Source organism: Pleurodeles waltl, chromosome 9 (assembly GCF_031143425.1).
Source record: "Pleurodeles waltl isolate 20211129_DDA chromosome 9, aPleWal1.hap1.20221129, whole genome shotgun sequence".
In the NCBI taxonomy this organism is placed as follows: Eukaryota; Metazoa; Chordata; class Amphibia; order Caudata; family Salamandridae; genus Pleurodeles; species Pleurodeles waltl.
Genome location: NC_090448.1, coordinates 1,148,560,486 through 1,148,588,390, shown reverse-complemented (window position 1 = coordinate 1,148,588,390; position 27,905 = coordinate 1,148,560,486). Strand labels below are relative to the sequence as shown.

The 27,905-nt window shown below is 45.8% G+C and overlaps 1 protein-coding gene and 1 long non-coding RNA gene across 2 annotated transcripts in view; one reads left to right on the top strand and one right to left on the bottom strand.

The window, feature by feature from the left end:
* The window catches only part of LOC138260459 (uncharacterized), a 442,993-nt gene that overhangs the window by 24,633 nt on the left and 390,455 nt on the right, over nucleotides 1-27,905 (top strand). The gene's annotated exons all lie outside the window — the stretch shown is intronic.
* The window catches only part of GALNT16 (polypeptide N-acetylgalactosaminyltransferase 16), a 386,127-nt gene that overhangs the window by 49,724 nt on the left and 308,498 nt on the right, over nucleotides 1-27,905 (bottom strand). The window contains exons 7-8 of the mRNA XM_069208972.1: nucleotides 7,290-7,377; nucleotides 809-893 (exon numbers count right to left, since the gene is read on the bottom strand). Of these exons, the coding sequence (XP_069065073.1) occupies nucleotides 809-893; nucleotides 7,290-7,377 (173 nt within the window). The remainder of the gene's footprint in view (nucleotides 1-808; nucleotides 894-7,289; nucleotides 7,378-27,905) is intronic.

Below are 27,905 nucleotides of genomic sequence, written 5' to 3'. Positions count from 1 at the left end.
ACTCCCTTCTTCTGTGCCTTAACCAAGCATGTACGTGGTTCAGCACATGCGTGGTTAAGGCCCTGAACAAGGAACTCATTTAAAACAAAAGCATTGTTCCGCTTTCATTTTCGGGATGCTTCCCCATTGGAACATCTCCAAGCACAGGAGGTCCCAGAATGACCTACCTAATGAACATTAATTTGGCAGGACACTATTTGCATACTGTTTGGTGGCTTGCAAGGAACACCAGACCACAATACCTGTGCTTACATTCCCAAATGGGGAACTCTTTTTTTGTCTAAAACAGCCACAGCAAATCTAAAAGACCAGTGCTGCTCAAATAAAAAGCCAGTTTGTAAAATCTTCAGGGAGAACGGACAGCAAACTCCTGGACCAGTGCCTAGTTTCCTCCCTGCTTTCACGGTCACCCGACGCCATTCAGAAAGGGGAAATAACGTTTTCACTCCCTTGCTTTTTTACCCTCTCACAAACTTACTCACCCAGAATCACTCTTACACCCTACTCACTCCTACTTTCCTAATTAAGCGCTCATGCCTTCACTCACTCTTTTAAGCCCTCATTGACTCACTCGTCAATACGTCAGCTCTCTCGCTTGCTCCGCCACTCGCTTTCATGCTCACTCACTTAAAGACTCCTTAAGCCCTAACTCACCTACTTGCTCTCTGTCTCAATTGTGCTTGGACTCAATCACACATTCACTCACATTCATTTACTCACTCAAACATTCACTCAGACCTCCCTACAGAAACTCCCAAGAGTAGCTCCCTCTGTACCTTAGGGGCCCAGGGTAGAAAAAGGGTCCTACCGTATGAACATGGTGGGGTCCGTCCTCGACATCTTCTGGTCTATGGGGATCTGCTCCCATTTGAAATGAAGGCTCCAGTCAAATCCTTGAAATAAACATAAAACAGGATTGGTCAGTCTTTGAACCAATGAGTAGAGCATGCCTTGGCCTAAACACCTGCATGTGGGGCAAGGGGAACTATTGAAATGGGGCTATAGGGATTGGCTTCTCTAACATATAAGCAAAGGGACCATGTTTCCAATCGTGGAGGTGAGCGATGTGCACATCTAATGACTAAAGACTTGATGAGCGTCTGCGTTCTCCCCAAGATGCACAGTCAAGGCCTTGCACAGGGGCCTTGTTCCCAACACTGGAGGAGAGTGATGGTGCACCTGCTGCCTGCATTCTCCCCAAAGGACAAGGTTAAGGCTGAAGGAATCCCAGTGATCGGTGATCCAGTGGATCTGTTGCCAGCTCTTGAGCTTGGAGATTTAGGTTCTAATCCCGCTTACTCCACCTGACCCAGTTGGGTGATCCTTGGTAAATCACCGTCGCATTGAACTATGGTTAGATTTCATAGTCCATCTTCATGACTTTAGCGGTCGCCCTTTACAACCTACTCATCACCTACAAAATCTATGTCCACGTCACCAAAAAGTTAGAGTACTTCCAACCAAGTTCATCCCCTGTATTCAGTGCTTCAGAAAGAAATTGACATTTGCAGGAATTTGTGAGATCAGTTGCAGTGCATGCCGGCTTTGATCACACCCACTTGTGCACAAATGTCAGCATCAGAGCACCATGAACTGCACAATATATTTGCTTCTGGTGCCCAAAACAAGAGTTTTAAAGTAACTAAGATCCCCACGTCAGTGGGCCTGTTTGTGTTGATCTGGGAGATTAGCTGGCGATTCACACAGGTGAAGGGGCATCCTTGGTTGTCTTGAACATACAGCAAAAGAGTCATGATCTTGGACAAGCTTGTGTGGTTTCACATTGAATCTGGCTGAAGATCCTCTTGAAGCTCGGCTGGGGGTTCCTTTTTTAGAAAACTTGGCAGGAAATTTTACTTGGAGGCTGCGTTGACACAAAGTATGCATTAATGCTTTGCCAGAAATCTAGAAAAAAATGGCTTTTCTAACAAAATGCTTATGCCGTGCATTTTTCCAATTATTCTCCTAATATCAAGAATTTCATGAGTGGTGGAAACGAGACACAATTATGCATATTTACCCCTAGTATTCTTTACTATTGTGATCTAAATCTACTGAAGCCATCTCTTTCAAGTGGCTCGCACATGTAGGTATATTTTGTACAATTTGTATTACGTGGTAGCAGTTTCAAAGGCACTTTAGGTTTTCGAAATGAAAGGGACAGAATATGTTAGGGCTGTTAATCCATTTTGGGCCCAAATGTAGGGCCAGATTTATCATACTTCAAGCAACGCTACACAGCAAGACACCTTGCTGCTCTGAGTGAAAGAGAGTTGGCAGGAATGCACCATATTTAACATTATATTGCCTATTCTTCTCTCCTTGCACTGATGCACCATGTAGTGCCTTGCGCCAACACAGGTCCCCTTGTGCCGTAGTGCATGGGTGCCTGCTTTGCAGGCAGGATTGTTTTTGTGCAGGGAGGGACACCTTCCTGCAGAAAAACAATCCTTAGAGGTACTTTCCTCTTTCTAAGTGCAATGCAGAATGTGCCTCACCTGGGAAGGCGTAGCGTTTTGACGCATTCCCAGGTTTATCTGTCTTGGTAAATCTGGGAATGCGCAAAATCCTGGGATGGATGCGTGGGAACATCCACTCTCCACCAATGGGACACCTTCCCAGGGTAGAGAAACGAAAGGCAGCGACTTGCGCAGCCTAGAGTTACTCCAGCGTTGGCAATAAACGTGGGGCCAGCAAGGTGGCTTTGCGTTGCTTGGTAAATCTGAATTAAGGATTGCGTTGCGCTTGCTACACCCTGCGCGACGCAAGGGCAGTGCAATCCCTTGATAAATTTGGCTCCTAGGTTGCCCCCAAAACAGGGTCATATCCTGGCACAAATCTTTTTGCACACTTAGAAATGGGTGAATTGGTGCGCAAAATGCGTGGAATTCCCAATTTTTTGGCGTGCAAACTATAATCAGACGCAAATTAAAAAACATACTATTTTGTACACAACACCCTACCTCATGATACCGGAGACACAGTTTGCATGTCTTTTTAGCACCCCGGTTATCACCACCAGACTCAGTTCTGGCACTGACCTGCCCTACAGTCCTCCCAGGTGCTTTGAGCAAAGTGCCCATCAGGAGAGAAAAATTAGAGCTCCCCCATTTCGGAAACTGGAAGTTCACCTGACGCGTTTAATGCCTCATTTGAGGCTAAACTTAAGAGTTTTCCTCCACGAGTCAGCGCCACCCCTGCCCAGGCACGTCTTTTATGGAATAGAGATTTTCACCCGCCATTTAGTTTTACAAGCTTGTCACCGGTGTAATGATGCCACTGTAGAGGGCTTGAGGCTTAATGTAAGCACTGGCACGTGCCAGGCATACTAATGCCCTGGCACACTGCCTGCCCCGCAGGAGCCCCTCCAGGTTACACAGGCAGCTGCTAGGAGCCAGCCCAGAGGGTGGCATGGCATCCTCAATGGCTCAGACCGTGACCACCAGTGGCACAGCTCAGTGGGTTAATGCGCCATCGGTGCGTAATTTACAGATTATAGGTTCAGAACCTGGCGGGATCTGCTCGGGTTTCATTATTTCAAGATTAGCAGATGAAATAGCTTTAAACTGACGAACAGGACACCTTTTCAGAGTGGAGCAAACAGCACAACGTGAAAAGAAAACCACGATTCGCTGGCATGTTTTTGCGGCTGAAAGAGGTTTTGTTGAGGAAAAAATGCAGAACCAAGTGAATGTATATTCGTAGATGAATGTATACCCTGGCCAGTGAGGGGGCTGCAGCTGTCCAGACTCCCCCCTGCGAGTCTCATTCTGAATGAGAGGCCGCGGTTTAAGCTGTTGGTTAGTGGGGGCAGGAGGCTCGCCCCGAGGTTCACACTGGACAGTCACCCGCCTTCCCTCCCCCAGCAGCAGGAATACACGCATGAAACGGATCGATGGTGTGGTACCTGTCAGTGGTTCATTTGTAAATAAAAACGTGCCGGTGCCCAAAGCCCTCCTCTTAAATACCCGGCTGCTGCAATTAAATGTTCGAGCATGGAATACTGAGGCAGCGTAATCCTGAAGCCACCTCGGGCCGCTTTAATCCATTTACAGCCACTCCCTGCCCCTTCAGCTCGCGCTTGCTGCTTTCTGGTTTCTTCCATTGTGGCGCTTTTTCGTGTTCTTTTCCTCCGTCTTTCCATATGAGTCTTTCGCGCGCAGTAAATGCACGAGGTAGGAAAATAAGTGCCGGCCCTCAAAAATAAATGCTGGTGCCCCCGCACCGGAAGCCACCAGCACAAATTAAGCACTGGTACAGATGGAACTGAGCAAGAGATCCCGAAAGGTTATCGTGAAACTAGGCATGTTGCTTTAGCAAGGCATACTGAAAACTGGCAGTGACGTGCCAGCCTCACACACAGGGAACACACCATGATGTACCAGATGGGCATACTGGGAACTGGCAGTGACGTGTCAGCTGCACTCAAGGGGAACAGGCAATGATGTACCAGATGGGCACACTGGAAACTGGCAGTGACGTGCCAGTATCACACACAGGGAACACGCCATGATGTACCAGATGGGCATACTGGGAACTGGCAGTGACGTGTCAGCTGCACTCAAGGGGAACAGGCAATGATGTACCAGATGGGCACACTGGAAACTGGCAGTGACGTGCCAGTATCACACACAGGGAACACGCCATGAAATACCAGATGGGCATGCTGGGAGCTGGCAGTGCTGTGCCAGCTGCAGACACAGGGAACAGGCCGTGATGTACCAGATGGGCACACTGGAAACTGGCAGTGGCGTGCCAGCCTCACACACAAGGAACAGGCCATGATGTCCCACATGGATATACTGGAAACTGACGTGCCAGCCTCACACACAGGGAACACGCCATGATATACCAGATGGGCATGCTGGGAGCTGGCAGTGGTGTGCCAGCTGCAGACACAGGGAACAGGCTGTGATGTGCCAGATGGGCATGCTGGGAGCTGGCAGTGGTGTGCCAGCTGCAGACACAGGGAACAGGCCGTGATGTACCAGATGGGCACACTGGAAACTGGCAGTGGCGTGCCAGCCTCACACACAAGGAACAGGCCATGATGTCCCAGATGGGTGTACTGGAAACTGGCAGTGACATGCCAGCCTCACACACAAGGAACATGCCATGATTTACCAAATGGGCATACTGGGAACTGGCAGTGACATGCCAGCCTCACACACAAAGAACAGGACATGAAATACCAAATGGGCATAATGGGAACTGGCAATGACGTGTCAGCTGCACACACAGGGGACAGGACATGATGTACTAGATGGGCAAACACAGGGAACAGGCCATGATGTACCAAATGGGCATAGTCGAAACTGGCAATACTCTACTATCCGAGCAAGCATAATGGAAACTGCCCATGCTGTACCAACTGGGTATACAGGGAACTGCCTATCGTATGCAAACTGAGAACACATAAAACTGGCCATGACCAATTCTAAACGGCCCTCCTAACTGGACAGACTGGAAGTTGGGCATAAAATACCTGGTGAGCTTGAAATTTTAAAACACAGGAATAATCCAAACAGAACATTTGCTATGTATCTATGGACCCCTTTGGCAGCCAGATTTGAGAGTCCATCTGCATGATTTTAGCAGTCACCCTTTACGTCTTACTCATCGTCTGCAAAACCCATGTCCACTTCACAAAAACATGGCCAAGGCCTCGAAACACTTGGCCCTCAGAAAACTGGCTGACTGGCATAGCCTCCTCGCCCAACATCCTCACTACTTGCCGCACCCCTGAAGTAAGAGCTTGACTGTGCCCCCAGCACCTTGTCTGACCTGCCTCTTGCCACATTCACCTGCTACTCAAGACACCAGATAGACCGGTGTGCACCACAGCCCTTACAAACCTGCTCGCGCAGTCTCTGCATCGATAATGGTCTTGTCACCCCTTGCTACTTCCCTCCACACCCACAACTGTCCACTCTGCTCTAAAGACCCATGATCCCTGTACTGTCAACAAACCTGAAGCTCCTCCAGATTCTGCTCTTCTCAACCTGCTGGATCTAACCCTGGCACACCCTCCCGCCTAAACCAGGTGCAAGAGACTCTACATGGCCCTAAAAATGCCTCCATGACGCGTCTCCTACCTGAAGGTCCACAACACTTGCATAAACCAGGCTAGCATGACTGCCACCATTGGCGTCGTTATGGTCGCCTTATTGAAACTTAGCACCAGATTTACTTGAAACGCAGTGCGTCAAGTAAAGTTTCTGCGCTGCGTCGTGTGAATGGGAGAGAGCAGAACAGCCTAAGATTTGGCTCTGTTATGCTTTCTCTTTGCGTTGGCACACTTGTGGCAGCTATGCGCCAATGCAAGCACTCTTGTGTCACAGTGCAAGGGTGTCTGCGTTGTAGCCACATTTTCCTCTTTGTATGTATGTTGTACGGTGCAAAAAGAGAAAAAAATGTAGAGAAATGTAGACATTACTCCCAATGGCGTGAGGATACTGAAGGGGGGGGGCCCTACAAAGAATATGGAGGGATGCCCCCATCCAGACTCACTCAGGCCAGGTGCTGTGCTGGGGGGCCACTGAAGCTTGCCCCCCCACACCGCAGGGGATGTTGGGCCTTTGTTACACCGTTGATTCCTCCTCGCTATGGTGCCTCATGGAGGCACATGATTTTGACGCAAATACCTGTATACAATTCTTTGTACAGAGGGATTTGTGTCCAAACCCATGGATGGTTGTATGGGAATGCTCATGCCCCACCCATCAAACTCTCCCTTGACGCAAAGTAACACAAGACAGTACATTGCCATGAGTTGCATTATTTTGGGTCAAATTCTAATGCAAATCACGATTTGCATTGTATTATTAATCCCACTAGTAGACTGAGTCAGGTCTGTATTAAAAAAGTAATGCAAAACCAACACAATGTCTTTGTAAAACAGGACCTCAGTGTGTAGAATAGGGTTGTGTAACATAACTGAGCCGGACTGGATCTAGGCCTGATTTTCAGCCTAACCATAATAGCGTAGATTACTTTAATGTAAATTGATCATATCTGGGTATCCTCAAACTTTGGCACGTATCTGGCCCTCCAGCGTCTGGTTTAGGTGGTAAAATAATGTCCTATCTTGTCCCATTAGTGACTCCTTCTCCCACAGTGCTCTATTCTCATACATCTATCATTTCTAGTAGGAACCCCCTCAAATAGAAATGAAAACACTACATCTTCGGATGGAAGAACTGCTTTGATTTACACTGGCCACAAAGGATCAGGGTGTGCTTAGCAAAGGATTCAGTTATGGGCACTGAGTTCCTTTAATGGTCACCCACCTCCTCTCAGATCTGCAGAGGCTGCCAGGTAAGCAAAGTTGTCCAGGCTGATGACATCAATGATGGGGCTGACCACCCTGGTGTAATCCTGAAACACAGGTGAGGCAGAATTAGTAAAGGCCATGTCATGTAAAATAGATTAACAATGCACATGAAGAAAATGAATCTGTTTGCTTTGTTTCCCCCCTTTTCAACTGGATTTTACTTACAGAATTGACTCTGGATACTGGGAGAATACTTCACAACCCCCCAGTGCATTTGGTTTGACCCCTAAGAATGATCAATAATTGGCTCACCCCAATTGGTATATCTGACTTTTAGTTAAGACCACACTAATATGGTGCAGACATTGAATCTGTGGCATAAAAGTGAGTTGTTACATGTGGGCTGCTATGTGTAGAGATATCACCCTCTTGAGTGACTTTAAAAACATGGTTTAAGGACTTTTACTGTAACCCTAGACATATCAATGTAAACCTTTTGACATGTTACAAAACCTTCATTTAACATTAGCTAAGTGTAAAAGTGAGACATGCTAAGTATGGAGTCAGAATGCCTCTAAAATGACAAAGTTTAAAGTGCTATTTCACTGAATAGGCTTGAAGAAGCATTCCCCATTGCAGAGCTTACACAAAACCTAGATGGTGGTATCGCTTTCCACACTGTGGGCATCCATGGTGGGTTGATGCCCATTGCTGGAATAATGCTGGCACTGGCATAATGGTGTCAAGGACTGGACACAGAGAAGGTCTGTTGAGCCCCCTTGAGGGACAGTGGAAAGGGAGACTGGCCTGCAGCCACAGTGCCACCCTGTACAGAATAGAATAAGAGAAGGGTGTCAAGTGTCTCCATATGGTGGTCCGAAACACATTCAATCTTCATACTTATTCAGATCTTTTGGTGTCATGCGTTGGGTATCTCTCACCAACGACATGTCTCTAGCACACCCTTTTGGTATTTTCAGAACCATGTCTATTATTTGAAATTTTGTGTAAAAGTGTGTTTTTTTCTAAAAAAACAAATCCATCACTTTTGGTGATTATTTTTCTGCACTTTTTCGACTTATGTTTATTTCACTTTTGCTTTGAGTTTCTTGCTGCTTGGCCTATGTAAAAAATCCAGCATGGGCGCCTGATTGTGTTTACACAGGAGACTAATTTTGCTTTTCTTTCCAGAAAATCTCTCTTCCTCTATGTGTCTCAAATTCCCAGCTTTAGCAAGAAAGTCTTTGATATTGCTTAAAGTATTGGTCATTTTAAATTACTGTTTTTCTCCTCATTATGTGACTGAATGTCAATCCTTTAATTATTCTAAATGGAAGAACACTTTTTGGACTCCTCAAAATATTCAGAAGCTTTTTTGTGTAACTAATTTATGAAACTACCATGAATTACCCTTACATATACACCAGAACTGTGGAACTGGAAATGTTGGCTGACTTTATTTACTGTGAACTTTTTTTATGGATTATTATTTTTTCCTTAAAAAGTCAGGAGGGATGGTACATTCATTCCATAATCTAAATATATTTTCAATGAATCCCTTTGTGTAAATTATTTTTCCAAAATGCCATTCTTTAGAACGAACTGATATTCAAAGTGATACAAAGGGATGTTTGCAAATGATCAGGGCACATTCAGCTCCATCTTGTCCTAACAAATGTTGATAATATTTTGGAAGTAGAGCTACTAGTAATAAGGCATTAGATAAAGTAATGTTGCTTAAAATGTTTTTTTATTTGCTCTAGCACCACCTTGCTTTGAACGAATCCAGTCCATATTGTCTATTTTTTTGGTATTTGTTGCAGACATATCTGGATTTTGGGCCTCTAATGTAAACAATGTAATACGTGCTATCTGTCATTTTTAATTCCTCCAGTTGTCATTGAAAATCTCCAGACCTCTTATATATAATCTCAAGCTTGGCAAACAGTGGCCTCAAACATTTGTCTCCATATAAAGCTAGATTGTAGTAAAGAATTAATATCACCTATATCAAGTTTTTGTGGCATTTTCAAAAAATATGTATGCATTTATGGGACCGGATATAACACTGGTATTGATGGATGCGCTTTGATAAGAAAACATTTGTTTTTATTGTATTCCAAAAATTTCTTTCAGCCTGATATGTTATGAACTAAAAACCTAGGAGTCTTCTTTGATGTGGATCTAATTCTGGAGCCGCAAATAGATTCTGTAGTAAAACCATCAACAAACATGCTGAGAATCTTAAAATGGTCCCTCCCCTACCCAAGCTTCGACCTCAGAGTTCAAAGCAACAGCTGTGCTTGTACCAATGGATGTTACCTGGGAGACTAGAAATCTCTCTTAAATAAATTATTAGTCCAAAGCTCAGCGTCCGGACTACTTCGACATCCCAGCTCTTGGACTATATCATCCCAGAACCTGTGACCGCCCATTAACTAACACTTTTTCAGTCCAAGCTAGCAACCTGAGAAACCCCCTGTCCACCCAGAAAATGAACCTAGAAAGCCATTCTTTTGTTCTTTTGGATGGCTGTAAAACATGACAGATGTTTTGTCCCGTTACTGACACCTAACCAACTTCACGACAAAACACCAATCAAACACAAAACTAGTGAAACAATGGAAAATAGGACAATACTTACAGACAAGAACCCAACTACTTTCCTGATAAAATAAAGCTGTATCAAGCACAATCTATTGGTGTCATCCCCCTAAATTTGAGTATGAATATGAGCAGTGCCTGGTTCAGTAAGACATGACCAGACCCTGTATCAGGATCTTAAGCACCTCACTCAACTCTTTCCCCAGAGGTCAAACCACAGCCACACACTTCTACAATCAAACATGCAGGTCTACCTGTAATTGTTCCAAATATAGGACGCAAAAGAAATGACACCCACGTGCCAGGAGAAAATTCCCAGTGTGCGAGAGTAACTGAACTTGTTTTTCATTAGCAAACTCCCTTTTGGGAGTTTGTTATTAAAAACAAAAAAATCATCACCAAACAGGTGCATCAAATGTGGTGGCATCTTGGCAAAAGTTCAGGGCCTTCAATGGGCCCGCGAGAGGCAGCTACACTGAAGGCACAGAGATCCCTACTAGGCATATGGGTATCTCTAAATTGGGGGTGACAGTCCATCTTCCAAACTCTAAGTGAGTCCCAGAAACTTATGGTTTGCTAAATTATTAATGAGAAAAATCATGCTTTGTCAGTTTATTTGTATTTACGTTTCTTTTGTATCAAATGTTCCATAATCCTTAAAAATAATTTATACAAATAATTCCAACATCATACCTGTGGATAATGATAACTTTTCTTTTTAAATTCTGTGAATTTTTGCCTTCCTGTGCTAGACCTTCCAAAGGTGTATGAGAACAAAAAAAAGCAATTCTTGACATATTTTGTCTCTCCGTGGAACAAGGATGCTCACCCTGGGAATATTGCAGCCCCCTGGCATAGTGATGCTAATCCCTGGCCTATTGGCGCGCTCCACTGTTATCTATGAGAAAACTTGAACATTCAGATAAAGTAACAAGCTGAATATTGGGGTCAAAATAGTTCAACTTTTCTGTTATGTTATACTGTACGGTCTACATAACCTGATCTATCTATAATACTATTGTATCAGTCTAAACTCTGGCTATCTCTGGCCTAATATTGTCAAAATGAGTCTACTTTTATTTTTCTATCCTCCACCTTCAAAGGTGATTATTAGTAAAAACATGTGACAGAGAACCTTCTTGAAAGGGGCAGGGTGGAAAAAGGAAATAAATGTTACAGTGAAGAAAAATGCCGGGAAAAAAGTAGAAGTATACAAAAAAGTGATGGGTGGAGTGCTTGAATGAATTTCAGCTGCTGGTAATAACTCGGACCACATCCCAGTTAATATTTTTTGTTAACCAAGGCGACAACTCACATGGCCACCGCAATATGCAAATCAGCCATTGGTACTGCTCCAATAGGCACAGTCCAGCCTGAACTTCCACGCCAGGCCCTCTGTGGATCCGAACGCAAGCAGCCGACAGCCAGTGCCATCCCACTGGGGGTTCTTCAGTCAGGTGCAGCTTGGTTCCAGAGGCTCAGTCAACATGAGACCCAGGCCTGGGCTTACCAGTAGCACTTAGGACACCACACTGATGGAGAATTTACATTTTCCATCTGCCTGTAGCACCCACAGCTGTTTTAGACATGTTTAGGGTAATTGTGCTGAAAGGTGCATAATTTTCTTTAAATATACCCGAGGCTAGTGAACCCTCATTAACATTGGGAAGAGTCACCCTTGCTTGGTGCATCATAAAAGTATTAGGAGAATGCAATAGAGTTGTTTCCAAAACTGTCCCTTTTAGCAGCAGAGTATGACAGTTGTGCAGAAAGATGCACAGGAGAAGCCCCCCTCCCTCCCTTCTCCTGGGGGAAGTGGGGATTGCTATGCTTATGTGTAATCCGTGTGGATACTTATACCGGTTCATTCAGAATTGCAGACATTTTACCCTGGGACAAAGAGGCATACTGTCCATTGCCTCTACCTGCCTTCTGCAGCCTGTGGATTCCCTTACACTGCGGCTACCATGGCCATAACATATTAATGAAATGAGGTGAAACCTTTTCACTAGAGAGTCAAAACGTTTGTCTTTGCCAGTGCCTGTTTATGCCATTCACCAAATCTGCAGACTTTTTACAAAAGCTTAGCCTCCTTTGTGGCATTGCGGACATCCGGCCACTGTTAGGAAAAGGGGTACCTTCTTGAGGCAGGAACCCTTGTCTCCAAAGCAGTATTTGACTAACCCTGGTGAACACAGCAATAGAAAGGTAATGTCCATCTCCTTGTCCACCACTTCGCCGGTGTGTGCACCCCACCCGCTTCCCAGTGCACATGGTGTAATTGTTAAAGTCCTCCTCCCCATATGTTTTCTGCAAAAGCCCTGCCTCAAACTGTAGACGATTGGCCATAGTTTCCAGTCTCAGCACCGAGGACAATCTTCTTCCTCCAGGATCGTGCTTTTCCTTTTTCTTTAAGTACTTGTTACATTTGTTATTTTAGTTTTCAAAAGGATGCCTTCTTTTCACAAGTCTCTGTGATGTTTCTGAGTTGGTTGGAGGGCCTGGCATCTGATCAACGAGAGGTTTGTTGTTTGATTTCCAGCTCTTGTGTATGTGCCTGAAGCACAAACCCGGGCCGGAAGCATTGATACGCTGTACACAGTGTTGAGATGGGAATTGATTCAAGATCATGTACATAGCTGAAGGGTGGAGGGAGGGGGTTCTTCTCAGAGTTCCGCCTTGGAGCCATCAGGAGCCTGGGGGTTCCTTGAGGAGATGTGTTTTAAGCTCCTTTACAGAGTGGAAGAAGCTCTGTGATGAAATGTTTTTCCAAATCCTAGCTACAACGCACTCAAAGGCAGTTTTTCCTCATTGATTTATTTTTTCTAACATAGCTTCAAGTTTTAAGTTATCCTTCTGCGAGGATTTGTTTTCCAGCAGATGGGGAGGTGTGTTGCTTGTTACCCCCTTAAAGATGATGCTTTGACATCACAGGTATTGAAGATGACACAGGGAAGCAGGACCCACCTGTGTATTTCCACCAGGGGAGGAGTGGATGGCTTTATTTAGCAGCAGAGGGCTTGTCGGCGCCAACCTATCTAATTGGGTTTCTTGATTTTTGGAGTCTGTAGTAGAAGGTCTGCGAATAATGAAAGTGATTTAGTAGTTTCGGCTACTTGTGGCGTGAAACTGACAAGCTTCATCTCAAAGTGGCACTCTTGCATTTGTGCTGGTCTGGAGGTGGTCTCTTTTCATGCAGTGCTTGCCTTGAGGATTGTGTGCAGGTTGGATTGAGTTGGGCAATGCCTTTGCTTGCTGTGACTTTCTTGCAGAGGTGTAGGCCATCAGTATACTGGTGGACCTTAATTCTGTGGGTGATGGGAATATCTCACATGGGCCCTTTGTGAAGGCTAAAGATCACTTGAAATTAGATGGATCGTTGGTACGTCCTCTAAGTCAATGATATCTGTTACAATGAGGAAGAACCAATTCGGGCCAGTTGATATTGGCTGGCGAACCCAGGGGAGAAGCCAAGTAGAAGACCTGTTGTAAGAAGTTCACCTCTTTGCTGTGTTCTCCCTGAAATTCTTTTAATTAGTGGCTTCTGGTAACTGTGCCACTGAGCAGCTGGGACCTGTTAAACTGTTCCCAAAAACTTGTGCAGTTCCATAAAAAAGAAAAAAAAATTGCAATTAAACTGGTATATTTGATCCTTTGATAACTCGGTTGAAATGTAGGTACAGGTTGTGCAAAAATTAAAATTCCAGTAGTAAGGAGATACTTTTCCTTCCTTACAACTGCAACACAATTTTTCATGGATCAAAACGTTTAAGAGGGGCACTCAATGAAACTGGACTTACAGGCGACTGACCCTGTAAGAAGTAGAGTACCACATTATTTAAATCCACTAACAGAGTGTGTGCAATGTAATTAAGTCATAGTTACCCTTTCTGTATAAAATTTAACATGGACCTACAGTCACTTGAGACTATTGTGTTTAAAGAGAAAAGAGAAATCAATTTTTCCAAATAAAATGACACACTTACCTTTAAAAGCTATGAAGAGCTGGTAAGTTAATAAATATGAACTGGAACAGGCTTGCATACAAAATTCTAGTCAATAATATGGGCTTAGAAGTCATAGCTACCATAATTTAAAGTGTGAAGTGTTTTAACTAAACTTATTTTTGCTAACATCTGTTAACAAATAGTTACAAACTTAATTTTGCTGTTGTAGGTACATTAATACAATAAAATAAATAGACACCGTGAATGTAGAGCCGCCATCTTACCTGCCTAAATATTTAGTTACTGTAAGTAGATGGCATTAACATTGACTCTAGTACAGGATCGAGCAGCTCCAAAAGGATTGCTGTTAATTACACCTCATCATCTTTTAATTTGCTTACTGACTGTAAGTTTGGCCAACACCCAGCCTGCTTCTGTATCTCAGAACACAAGGGCACAAACCTTGTTCCCTTTGCTGTAAGGGGCTTTACAGTCTTGTACAAGCCTTTCAAAGCTTTTGTTTGAAGCAGGTTCACCGTGAAGGTGGACAGACTGGGTGGGAAACTTTATAAATGTTTAGAGCTGTCATCTCAGAGTGCTGTAGCATAAGGCTAAACACCATAATGATACAGGAACTAAGTAAAGCTAAAACAGGGAACGTGAATAACCTTTGCTCGATTTGCCTCAAGTTGAGTTAATCTTCTAAAGTCTGTTGCAAAGTACTCTGAAGTTAGGTCACTGATCCGGATAGAGAAGAACAGAAGTTTACCAGCTCTCTGGAAGAACCTGGTTACTTTGTGAAAAACTAAGAGGAGAGTGTATACTGCATTACTCTGAATCTCTGGACCAGATGACTAAACCGAGGGCTAGAAAAGGAAGTCTCTTGTTGGCCCAAAAGGATGAAAGGACCTAAAGCTTTATGGGGAGGGAGAGGGACAGCGAAAGGGAGAGGGAGAAGGAGATAGAGAGGGAGTGATAGGTAGGGGGAGAGGGAGAGAGAGAAAGAGAGATAGTGAGAGAGAGAGAGAGAGAGAGAGAGATATGATGGTCCTGGAGAAAGGAGGCAGAGACTTTTGTGTCCACCTGATGAAAGCCGATAGTGACAAGTGGATGTTTCTTCAGCCAATCCATGTGAATCCTCTCCTGTGGGCCTGCAGAGCAGTGATGGCACAGTGTGCAGAAATACTGGTGCTGATGCAAGGGAACCCAAGGGACCTGTTGGAACTGGGCATCCTGGTCTGATCATACTGTAATACCGAGGATGTGGGGAACGGCTTAATTGCAAGCCACAGAATGATGTCAAAGCAACCAGCGCTGAAGCGCTGGACATTTTTTCATCATCTACCTTATAAACAAGGTTTATTAATGTTTTGGGGGTGATCCGTTTGAATATGTTGTCTGGTGGGTGGGGCTGATAGTTTGATTGGTAATATTGATGAGGTGCCTAATCTTGGTAATTTTCTTTCTGAAAAATGTTTGATTGCTCAATCAATCAAGTGCGTTACTGACTGGTCTGTGGTTGGATTTGCGCAGTGCCTTATTGCCCCGGAGACGGCAATGATTCTGTTAGAGGCTGAGATGTAGCAGGTGCCTTTGGCTATGTTGATGAACATGTAACTTTGGCTTTTGTGAGGATGCCATGAAAATGTCGTTTGCACCATTTCTTGTGTTATTGTGGCTTTTTTGCAGTCAGTGAGTTCCTTTGTTTATTTAACCTACATGGGACATTAATTTCATGGTGGGTGGCTTCTGAAGAGCAAGGGCGTCATGATATGTTGTAGGGGTGGCTTGAGATAACCCAAGTGTAGTTACCTTCAGCTGTGGTGGTGGGTGTGGTTGCCAGGGCAACAGGTGTGATTCTGTAGTTGAGTGTGATTTAGTTGGCCATGATTGCTTGGCCTTTGGAATGTGGTGACTGAGTTTTGAGATAGGACCAGGATCAAACCAGTCCTGGTATTATGGAATGGCATCGGAGGGTCTAGACCAGACTGAAGATAAGACTTGAGGTATTGCCTTTTGTGTATATTGATTTTGCTCAATGTTTTTTCAATGTTAACAAGGTCGAATAACTGTGCTTTCACAGTATTGGGGAGATAATCACATGGGATGATGATGCCTCCATGGAAGCTATCATTGGGATGGGGATGGAAGAAGTGGTGATGAGGTCTGTGACACTTTCAGGTAATGTTTTGACTCTGGGTGGTCTGCAGATCATGCCATAGGTTTCTATCTGCTAGGCTGATAAAGGTTGGTGGAGGTGAGTGTATAAGGCCATGAGGGCTGGATGATTTGTTGTGAATGGATGCTGTTGGCTGTGGTGATGACTAGGTCTAGAATTCATGAGAAGGGAGGGCTGAGTCATCTCCTGGCATGAAGATAGTGTCTAGATGGTGGGTGGCGTTGTTTGCAATGTCTGTGGCATGACTTAACTTCATTGTTAGGTGTGCTGTCACCTCAGAAGTCTATGAATAGCAGTGACTGGATTGTATGTACGCGTAGGTACTGTGGAAGGTATGATTCTGACAGTTGTGTATATTCTGCAGATAGGGTGTTGTGCAGGGTACTTGGGAGCAGGCACATGGCGATGAATTCGCTGATGAATAATAGACTCCTGTGCCCTTTCTAGGACTCAACAGGAGCAGCCTTGTCTTCTATTGCGATTAAAATACAACGTGCAGGCAAGGATATTGTAAGAAAATTTATTATTAGGTAGGGTAGGGGCAATGGATGAAGTTCCTAGACCCAGGGTGTAGAAAGCAGGTTTCAGTGTAGAATTCTTGGCTTATCCCTGGTATCTGTGCCTCAAATTAACAGGCTTGGCTCAGGGAAAATGCATGTAAAATGTAAAATATATTCAGTATCCCAAACAACAAGAAATTAGACAATGCAATTTGTAGACAAATTTGGAAACAAAAAGAAACGTGTAATGCATAAAATAACACTAAAGCATAAAAATTAGTAAATGAGATCAGAGGATATGTTTTTTTGAAGAAATAGCAAAAAGTAAACTACAAGAAAACAGCTGAAGAAAAAATCCAATATAGCAGTAGCAATGGTAGTAAGATATTCAAAGGGGCCACAGGAGGCCACGCTTGTGCCAAAACTGGAAACCAGTCAATAGTAAAACGCTCAGCTTCACAAAGGCTGAAAGAGCGGGGAAGAGTCAGTAACCCTGTCTTCCTCTTGTGTCCTTCGTGCCCGGGACTGTTGTTTCCCAGATGGAAGGAGATCCAGGAACTAATAGTGCATCACACCATTGGTTGGTGGTGGATCTTAAACTTACCTTCAAACTACCTGCAGTGGGTCATTTCCTACGTTCCAACAGGTTTTCTGACGTGTGGCAAAAACAATCCCAGAAAACACTTTTCCTGGGGTTTTCCAAAATGTCAGAATATGGTTTCCATTACTACAGCATTCTCATCCCACCCCTACTCTGTCATAATGATGTACCTCCCTCATTCCACCCAAGGAGCATCTCCTGAAACTGGTCCTGTTTCCCCAAAGCAGCAAGCCCCTCAAGTGAGAAGAGCTAGCATAGCTGGGGGCCGGATAGCATCAAGAGCCAGTCCACACTACAACACTGCCCTCATATAAGCAAGCCAATGTCTGATGATCTTGCATGCCAATTGCGTAGCCAGTTGGGTTCAGCTCCTCTCCACTCCCAGTCCTTATGTAAGTGGCGGTCAATCTTTCGGCATTAAACTGCCCCCCCATGTCTCTTACAATAGTGCAGTTGTTCCAAAATCCTTTTTTGTCCAGGAAGACCCTGTTGGGAATTGTTCACACTTAATCTAGGTCAGCTCTAGGCTGGGAAATCGTATTACAGTCAATTGAAGGTGGGGATAGCTTGGCAGTTCCAGTTAAGTTAAGGGCTCAGGCAGGGAAAAACAACTTTTCTAAAAATCATCCTTTTGACACTTTCATTAAAAATCTACATACTAAGGAACTTGATTGTTAATACACGATACGATGCAGCACTCATGATTTTTCTAGCTATGTCCTAGATTTGAGAAAGTAATTTAGGGATTCATACTTAAAGTGGGTGTTGGAACATTTTAAGGATGCTTGGTCTTGGGATTAAGCAGCAATACAAAATGATGCTATTGCAGAGGTAGCTCACATGACCTTCTAGCTTGTCTCGCTTCTGTACATTATGACAGAGGTCGTTTGCTCTCCTCACACATTTTACAGGTAGCAAAGGTTAGAAACTGACTTTACAACACATCCAAAACAGTTCCTTCTGATGCGCGGCTGCTGTTGCCTGGTTCAACCATAGTTCAGGGCTTTAGAGGTCACCCTGATGCCATGTTTTTTAAAGTCCTTCACGTGAGTTGTGCCAATTTACACTAAAAGGCCACATGCATCTTGTATGGCACCTGGTCTGTTTTCCGCATACGTTTACCATGCTAAGCTAAAGGTTAGAAATTAAATTGAGGTTAACCAATTATTTATGCGTTTATAGGTCAAAGCAGATTCATGGGAGGAGTTTGGCAACCTCCAGTACAGAAGCTTTCTCAGCCCACTCCTACCCTATCAAAATGATGCACCCCCAGAATCTGAATATGCCATTAAATGCAGTGCGGCCATAAAGGCAAACAACTCTAGAGAGCCAATCTGGAAAGGAGAGTTTCCCCGCATCATTCCCAAGAAGTGCAAAGGAGAATGAGAAGGGAGTGCTTCAAAGTCCTCACCCACGCTCACAAAGCACTGCACAACACCGGAACAGAATACCTGAACAGACGGCTCTCCTTCTATGCCCTGACCTGGCATCTCCGGTCCGCCGACCTCGCCCTCGTAACCATCCCACATGTCTGCGAAACTACAACCGGCAGTAGATCATTCTCGCAGCTGGCCGCCAAAACGTGGAACACTCTTCCCACCCACCTGCGCCAGACCAAAGACCTCCTTACCTTCAGGAAACTTCTCAAGACCTGGCTGTTCGAGCAGTAGCAGCACCTCCCTCCTCAGCGCGTTGAGACCCTCATGGGTGAGTAGTGCACTTTACAAATTCCTGATTGATTGTTTGATTGATGAAGGACCATCATGGGCATGTGATCTCACCACCCACTCTAGTTGAAAGTGGTCACTGCAGAGTTGGACTACTGCTGAAAGTGTCCTGCTTCAGCCCTTGCATCAGGAACTGGTGTAAACATGCAGGCCTTCAGTCGTCCCTTGTCTCTTTGAAGCTGGTGGAGGGCAGTACACCCTTAAGACATGGAATTGAAGCTCTTTCCCTAAAGTATGTAGTCTGTCTTTAGTGTCTTCTCTTGATCAATCCATTAGAATCACTCTAAGGGCTAGCACTGATCAGGTCTGAGGCAAAGTGATAGGCAGTGTGAGAAACTGTCACTGATGTTCTGAGGGGCGGGAAGGGGAGGTCCAGGCTTCAAAGCTCTGCTTGAATTATTTTGAGTAGGAGCCTGTATGAGTTCATTGAAATGCATCACATATGAGAATTGAGTGACATATGGATGGTGACTTACAGAAGATCATACTGTTGGTGAATGGATAAACCAAAAATTAAACCCATGGCTTTGGGCACAGAAGACAGCAGCCCACCCACTACACCAAATCTCTGACCCCCTCAAGCAGTCACCTTTACCCAGCACCAAACGTCTACCTTGTGCTCTACTTGGCGTCTATATAAATTGTACTGTGGTGTGCATTTAACGGAATCGCTCATACCTTTTCAAAGTTATCGGCTTCCTTTAGAAATAATTTGTATAAAAAATAATTAAATCTGCATTTTTCCGTGAGGGTTTGTCATGACCCTGGCTCACCTGTTTTACCTCTGTTCGGGTCATTCTATTGCATGATAGGCTGCCCCTGATATTCAATAATCTGCACTGGCGCAGAGAAGGGTCCCCAAAATTCAAGTATGCTGAGAAACAGAAAACGCACAGCTGCCAAGTTTCCCAGGTCCACTCGTGATGTGCTGCTCAAGTCCAGGTTTTTTCCTTTGATTTCTGGGATTTGTAGTCTGTTTTATAATGGAATAAATAAAACTACAAGTACCAGAATTCAAATGAAAAAAACCTGGGAAACTTGGCAGGGCTGAAAATGTAGTTTTCAATCGTGCTCCTCAGTGTGCCCAAATCGTGTTATTTTCGGTAAATCTCCTGCTTCTTTGCACACTTATTTGTCCAAATTATCAGTGCTTAGAAAGAGGCTAAGCACCAAAAGTCACTACAATAATATTTACTGCTACAAGGCTGTGACTGAGCATAAAATCAGATATGTGCAGCTCATAAGAATTAATTTTATGATCTCTACACTTTAAATTATGCCAATATTTCCGTAAACCACTGGGAATTAGCTAGGCAGGAAAATAAGAGCAGCAAAAATAGACATCTGGCTTTTTTTCCCCACAATCTGTTTCTATAGCCACTGAAAATACAGGAGAAGCAATGGTAGGACTGCTGGCAAGCAGAAAGCAGAATTCCTTTGGGAGCCATATTGGAATATGAAAAATATGGCACCCTGCCATTGAAGAGCGCTTCACTGCCTCAGATATTAGACACTGCTTGCGCATTCTGCAAGTAGATATCTGTTTGGAGAGGCAATCGCATAGCCAAACACGACAGGTATGAATATGCAGGCATGTCCCCTCTGTACCAGTCTTAGGGTGCTATCGCTGACCCCAGCTATGGTTCCCCAGCCCTTCAGTGGCCAGTCGTGTTCATGGCCCAAGGCTGTCGATGGTTAGTAACTGAGCGGAAATAAGGCAAGCTACCATGCCAAAAATAATAAAACGCACTGCAACTCCGTTGCCAAGGCATTGGTTGCCATGGTGCACGTGAGAACGAGGGTGGTGTCCCATTTTGATACATCCAGTTATTCAGCATGAGCAGCCCTGCCAAGTGTCACGCATCTCGCGTTAGAATAAAGCATTTCCGCTCATTTTCCTGCATTACCGCAATGCCTGAGATTGTCACGCAAGTCCTGAAGTGCTGTAAAACCTTTTTGTTCCAGTTTCTCACTTTGCTAGGTAAGCTCAGAGTAGGGTTTATCAAAGGCCAGAAGGTGGCGATGGTGTACAACAAGAGGTAAAGAATTCTCGATATATTACGATATTTATATGGTTCACTCTTCTTCATGGATTGATTTTGCTTGCAAGAAAGTGTCACTCAGTCGTTGAACTGTCACTCATAATTACACTGAGATTATGAAAATGTCACAAATGGCAATCTGAAACCTTAGCAGCTATGCATGGGGCTGTCCTAAGCACCTTATCCCAATCAAAGATGGCTGCCAGGTTCCTCCATCTTCAATACCTTACCTTACCACTGTTCCCTTATTCTAAGTTATTTACATGAACAACAAGTCACAACACCAGATCTAACCCCATACTAAAAAAATACTTATGATAACACATGCAGACAAACTTTAACAACTCATCTCTTTGTTGAACATATCCTGGGATTTCTTTGCATGAGTCAATTTTCAATTGTATCTCGGATCTAAACTACATTGCACCAAGAGACTGTCTACGTTTTATAAAAATAACATAACATGACAAAGCTTAACATACCTACGGACTGCGGTTAGTAATGGGGGGAGCTGTATTGGCCAAAAAGACCACCAAGAACCATCAGAAAGTGGACAAGACCCAAATTTATCTCAAAATGAAACCAGGAAATGATATCACCCGACTGAAGATTGCCTCGCCACCATCCAGGCCTCATACCTGAAGTTGTATTAGAGGCTCAAGCCACCCACATGATAGCGTTTATGCTAATCGCCAGGGACAGCCAATAGGATTGGAAGAGTGCTTGAAGAGACAGAGGTTACTTCTTACAACACTCACATATTTCCAGCAAATATCATATGAGAAGATTGTACAAATCTTTTCTAGTTAGACTTGTGAATAAAAATCAATATTTATTTGAAGAGTGTAATTTGACGTACCTTACTCTGCCAAGTGTTGAGTTACTCGCTAGGAATTACTTTCCTACAAAGTGCCAGCGCAACTCATTATTCGCAAGAAAAAGTATCTGGTGGATGTCGGTGAAGAAAAAGCGGGAAACTCTGGAAACTGAGGGCCAATAATCAGAGCCTACACAAGCTCTTCAACATACCCGGCAACCAGTGCTTATTTGAAAAATATAAGCGCAGGGGCCAATATGTTTCTTATTGGGCTGTTTCTGTGCCGGCCCAGTACAGGGTTGGCAAATCACAAGGCAGCGTAGTTTTAATTTCACCTCAAGCCTCTTTCTACCTCCACCCTACACTGCTTGTTTTTTTTTTAAACACTAGAGAATTCCTTTTCATCCCTGCCATCACTTTGCCACTGTTTTCCATCTTTCTCTTCCTTCTTCTTCCCTTTTTTACAGCGTTCTTGCTCTGGGTCAATATTTGCTGATGAAAAATAGGTCAGGGTCACTAAAAATGATGACTGACGCCCACCACCTGCAAGCACAAGCACAAATTAAACATTGCTGGCAAGTAAGATCGTGAACTATAGCGGGCTGTGGGCATTGGGACTCCCTTCTCAACAAGATCTGGAAAGCTACCTTGGCTTGCTGCTCATGAAGAAACCGAAAACTCACCGGATGATCGACCCAACTAGGGCCATATTACAGAAAGTGCCCTGGGTGCAACAGGCACGTGCACCCGCTTTGTGCACCCTTGGGGCACTTTGTTATTAGAGAAGGGGTCCCAGACGCTTGTTCTGCAATACAGATAGTGCTGCTATCAGCGCTATCTCAAAAGTTTGATCCCTAATTTGCATGGGGGGATGTCCCCACGCGAATGAGGGAATCTCTTTACTCCTGCCCCTGCGCCATATTATCAACTCTGGCCCAAAGGCAAAGAAGGTGTCAAGAGACACACTGAAAGGGCACCACAAAAAGTGGCACACTCAGTGAGCACCCTGTTGGCAGTCCTCTGGTAGGTGGGAAAGGTGACCCATGGACCCTCCAGACATCCCCTTGCAGGTGGGTGTAATGACTCACTGCACCCATCTGCAAAGCGATCTCTAATCCCTCTTTAAATTGCAAGTGGGTCGCCGCCTGCGCAGTAGAACACGCAGCAGCTTTGAAGCAGCCGCTCTGCATTTCACTTGAATGCACTGCCCCAAAGCATCCCGAGTTTGCGGCTGCCTAGGGGACAGTGCATTCACTGCACTAGGGCACACTTTCCCTGAGCTAATTTGTCCTTACTTTCTGATTGGTTTCCTGACTTCCAGGCCTCTGATGCCATACTAGTTTCTAGAGTAATGTGTACAAAAGAAGCTTGGATGATGCCATCAGTGATGCCATCAATGATGTAATTTGAGATGTCACCATTGATGTCATAGAACATATCATGAGCGATGTAATATGTAAGATCATAGGTAGTGCATGGCTGCAGCGCAAGTTATGGTTAATTAACTATAACTGGTAAATTTCTGTGGAATTTTCAATTCAAAACGTTAATGTCACTTATTCCCCTAACTATAGCATTACTTTATCCTTTGTTTTTTCTGTGATTTTCTAGGAATTTGTAACGTAAAGTAATATTTTATTATCATACATAAAGTCAACATCCCACGGCCAGGCCCTTCAGCAAACTCCCCACAGGCAGCCAAGCCCACACTGCACACAGCCTTTGGCCGGGAACAGCAGGGGGTTGGCAACAAGGTCTGGCTGTGGCCAACCCACCCAGAGTCAACTGACCTGTCCCCCCCATAGGCAACCACCCTCACGCTGCACATGCCCTTTTGTTGCATGCGGCATGGGGTTAGCCGCAGGGCCTGGCTTTCAGCCAGCCCCTGCATCCAACTCCCCGCAGACCGCCAAACCCATGCCGTGCGCGCCTTTGCTTGTGCATGGTGTGGGGTTAACCACATGGCCTATGTTGCAGCCACGCCCTGCTTCCAACTCTTCGCAGGCAGCCAACCCCATGCTGCGCACAGCCTTTGGCCATGCATTACATGTGCTTAGCATGCCACAAGGCCTGTGGCCAAACCCCCAGCAGGTTGGCAACCGTGCAGAGCTTTTGCCACGCCAGCATAGGGCTGGCCATTGGACCCCGGAGACACCATCCCCCATGGCCAAATATAATAAATAAGGGAAGGGGGGCTGCGAGGCTCCCATCCCTGACACTTATTTGGCCCTAGGGACCCCATCCCCCGGGGCCTGCATTTAATATAGGTGGGTGCCCTGGTGCCCATTAAGCAACAATGAGGGCTACAGGGGGGAGCCCCAGGGCCGCTTGCAGCCTCAACCGGTTCTCCGCATGCTGTGGCAGCCACTATTTCTCAAGCACACAGGGAGCAGCTATTAATGGTGTCCCCTCCGGGCGAAGCAATATCTTGATCTGTTTCCCTACCCGCATCAGTGCGGGAGGAGAAACCGTTTTCAAGCCTGCCCTGAGGTGGTGGGAGAACTTTCAAAAGCTCCCACTCGCTGGGAGCAGACTTAGGGCCTGATTACAACTTTGGAGGAGGTGTTAATCCATCCCAAAAGTGACAGTAAAGTGACGGATACACCACCAGCCGTATTACGAGTTCCATAGGATATAATGGACTCGTAATACGGCTGGTGGTATATCCGTCACTTTACCGTCACTTTTGGGACGGATTAACACCTCCTCCAAAGTTGTTTGGCCCTTAGTGTTTGCTCCCACTTGGGAGAAGAGTTGAAAATGCTCCGGCCAGGCAGGAGCAAACACTGGTCACCCTGCCCACACTGAGACCTTTGAAGGCTCTGCAAGCAGGGTTTTAGCGGATCCTCTCCCCTTTTTGGGACACTTCAGCCCCGGCGGTAGGCTTCCCAGAGCTTATAGTGGTTCAGGAAGGGGGTCCCATAGCCCCCTTCCCTTAATGAATAAAATTGGCCCCAAGGGATGGGCTTCCCAGGGCCTTTGGAGGCTCGAGGCTCCGGCTCTCCTTCCCTTTTGTGCATTTTTCTGCCCTGGGGATGGGCTCTCTGGGGCCTATAATGACTCAGACAGGGAGGCCTGCACCTCCTCCCTCTCTTTCTGGAATGCAGCCCGCAGGGGAGGCTCCTTGGGGCCTATAACGGCTCAGGGAGGCAAGGCAGGCACCCTCTCCTCTTAATTAAACAATGTAGCCTGGGCTGCCATTTTGTTCGATCTTGTTGGTGCCCCACAGGATCGCTGCAAAAATTGCAGATGTTTTACTTTTGGCCCAGTGGGGGGGTCCCTCCATGGTGTCTGGGGGGCAGAGTATCCAACCCCTGCCCCCTTATATATCTGTTTATAAACTTTAGGACATGGGACTAAGTCCCCGAGTCCTGTAATAGTTACCAGCAACATTTTTCTGATATTGCTGGCAGCCAATCAGAACTCTTGCGGCCGGAGGAGTCTGACTCCTGAGGGAGCAAATTGGCGGAAGGGAAATAAAGCTGCCTGGACCAATCAGAACTCTATTTTTGAACTGGCGCCCCCACAAGTCTCTCGAGCCACTCGTAGACCCAATTGTCCAGCTATACAAATAATTTTTACCCTTGATTTCTATAAAGCTACTGAACAGAGTTACACTGGAATATGGTGTAATTCAATTCAGCAATTTTTGCTGTAGCACTGCCTAAACAAGTCTATGGAAAATGCAATGGGATTTTGTTTTGGGAACTTCCTTTTTTCTCAGTCCCTGCTTGACAGATTACCCTGAACCTTTCCATGCACAAACTAGTCACCTTTTTGGAAAGTTTTGTGGAGATTCGCCAAACGGGGCCAAAGTTATTAGCAACCCAAAAAACGTTTTTCCTATGGAACAGTTGAACTATCACTACCCAGTGGCGACTGCCACTGGATAATATATATACAGAGATATTTATGGGGGTCATTTTGACCCTGGCGGTACGAGACCGCCAGGGCTAAAATGACGGAAGCACCGCCAACAGGCTGGCAGTGCTTCCAGGCGCTTCCGCCGCGGTCGCACCACCGGGGCCGGCGGTATTCCCCACTTTTGCCCCGGTGGTGATAATCCGCCTGGGCAGCGCTGCTTGCAGCGCTGCCCAGGGGATTACGAGTCCCCGACCGCCAGCCTTTTTCTGGCGGTTTGCACCGCCAGGAAAAGGCTGGCGGAACGGGGAGTCGTGGGGCCCCTGGGGACCCCTGCACTGCCCATGCCACTGGCATGGGCAGTGCAGGGGCCCCGTGACAGGGCCCCATGCAGCTTTTCACTGTCTGCTATGCAGACAGTGAAAAGCGCGACGGGTGCAACTGCACCCGTCGCACGGCCGCAACACCGCCGGCTCCATTTGGAGACGGCTCCTATGTTGCGGCCGTGATCCCCGCTGGGCCGGCGGGCGGAAAACAGGTTTCCGCCCACCGGCCCAGCGGGGATCTCCAAATGGCCACGGCGGGGGTGCGGCTGCATTGGCGGCCGCACGGCGGTCAGATCTTGGCGGGCGGCTATTGCCGCCTGCCAAGGTCGTAATGACCCCCAATATCTAGATAGATAGATAGATAGATAGATAGATAGATAGATAGATAGATAGATAGATAGATAGATGCAGTTTAGCTTCGCAGTAGGACACTTTCAAATCAAATCAAATCATTAGCATTTATAAAGCACGCTACTCACCCGTGCGGGTCTCAAGGCGCTAGGGGGAAGGGGGAGTTAATGCTGCTCGAAAGGCCAGGTCTTGAGGAGTCTCCGGAATGCGGAGTGGTCCTGGGTGGTCCTGAGGCTGGTGGGGAGGGTGTTCCAGGTCTTGGCTGCCAGGAAGGCGAAGGACCTCCCACCCGCCAGAGGAACGGAGGAGACGGGTGGGGGCGTAGAAGCTGAGGCAACGGTTGAGGTATTCCGGTCCATTGTTGTGGAGGGCTTTGTGTGCGTGGGTGAGAAGTCGGAAGGTGATCCTTTTGCTGACTGGGAGTCAATGCAGGTGTCTCAGGTGTGCGGAGATGTGGCTGTTGCGGGGTACGTCGAGGATGAGGCGGGCCGAGGAGTTTTGAATACGTTGCAGGCGTTTTTTGAGTTTAGCGGTGGTCCATTCTGTTTAATGTCTTAGCGCAGTGTTTCCCAACCTGTGGTCCGGGGACCCCTGGGGGTCCGCAAAGCCTTCTCAGGGGGTCCGCGAGAGCCTCGAAAATTAAAAAATAGTAACAAATATTGACAAATTAGGTCCCCAGCTTCCAGTAATGACTCAGGTGGGGGTCCCCGGATTCCAATGATGATTCAGTGGGGGTCCCTGGGTTCTATTAATGTTAAGGTGGGGGTCCACAGAAATCAAAAGGTTGGGAACAACTGTCTTAGCGTAAACCTAAGCCAGGTTTTCCATGGAAGGTTGAAACAGAGTGGGTCCCAACAGGTGTGCAGGCTAATAACACAAGATCAATTTACATGCAAAGGATTTAAACTGGAATACTTCACATAATCAGTGGTCATGATGAAACACTGGCAGAGACATACCCCTCTGGGACCTATGTTGGACAACCCTACCCTATAACTATTCACGCCCAGCATTCCACTAACGAGTGTGCCATTCTAAAACATAGACCTGGTCAGGTACAGATTGCACAATAGCAAGCCAGGGCCCACCGCCCTTGACAATATAATCAGAATGGGCAACCCAGCATCACCAGCCACAATATTGGGACCAGAACCCACCATCCAAAATCACAGAAATAGAACTATCAAGCTACACCCCACATCTTTGATCGTATAAAATAGACTAGCTGCCCCGGACTCACCATTCCCATCATTGACATAGGACTAGAAAGACATGATCTACAATGGGTGCATGCAGAATAAGCGCTGGGAAAGCCGAGAGGTCGCGCTCATGGGAAAGGTATTGCCTATGTCTGTTTCTTTTAGCGGTGATGTGGAGCATGGGTGAAAGCTAGGAAGAAGGTGCTACGACACGGCCAGTGCTGTCCACGGGGGCGGTGACCATTTTCTTAGTATGTGATTAGACTCAGCCTTCACAAAAAAACGTTTAATTTTCTTACACCTGAGCTAAAGTTCACTGTTTGGTCAGCGCTAAAAAGACCATGCAAAACACGGAACGCAACACCGTTTGCATCTTTGTAGCATCTTGAAACCCAATGGCGTGATAGGAGGGGGAGGTGTGGAGGATGGAGGGAAAGCAACAATGGGGAAGGGTCGATCAAGACGAGCAAGAACGTAG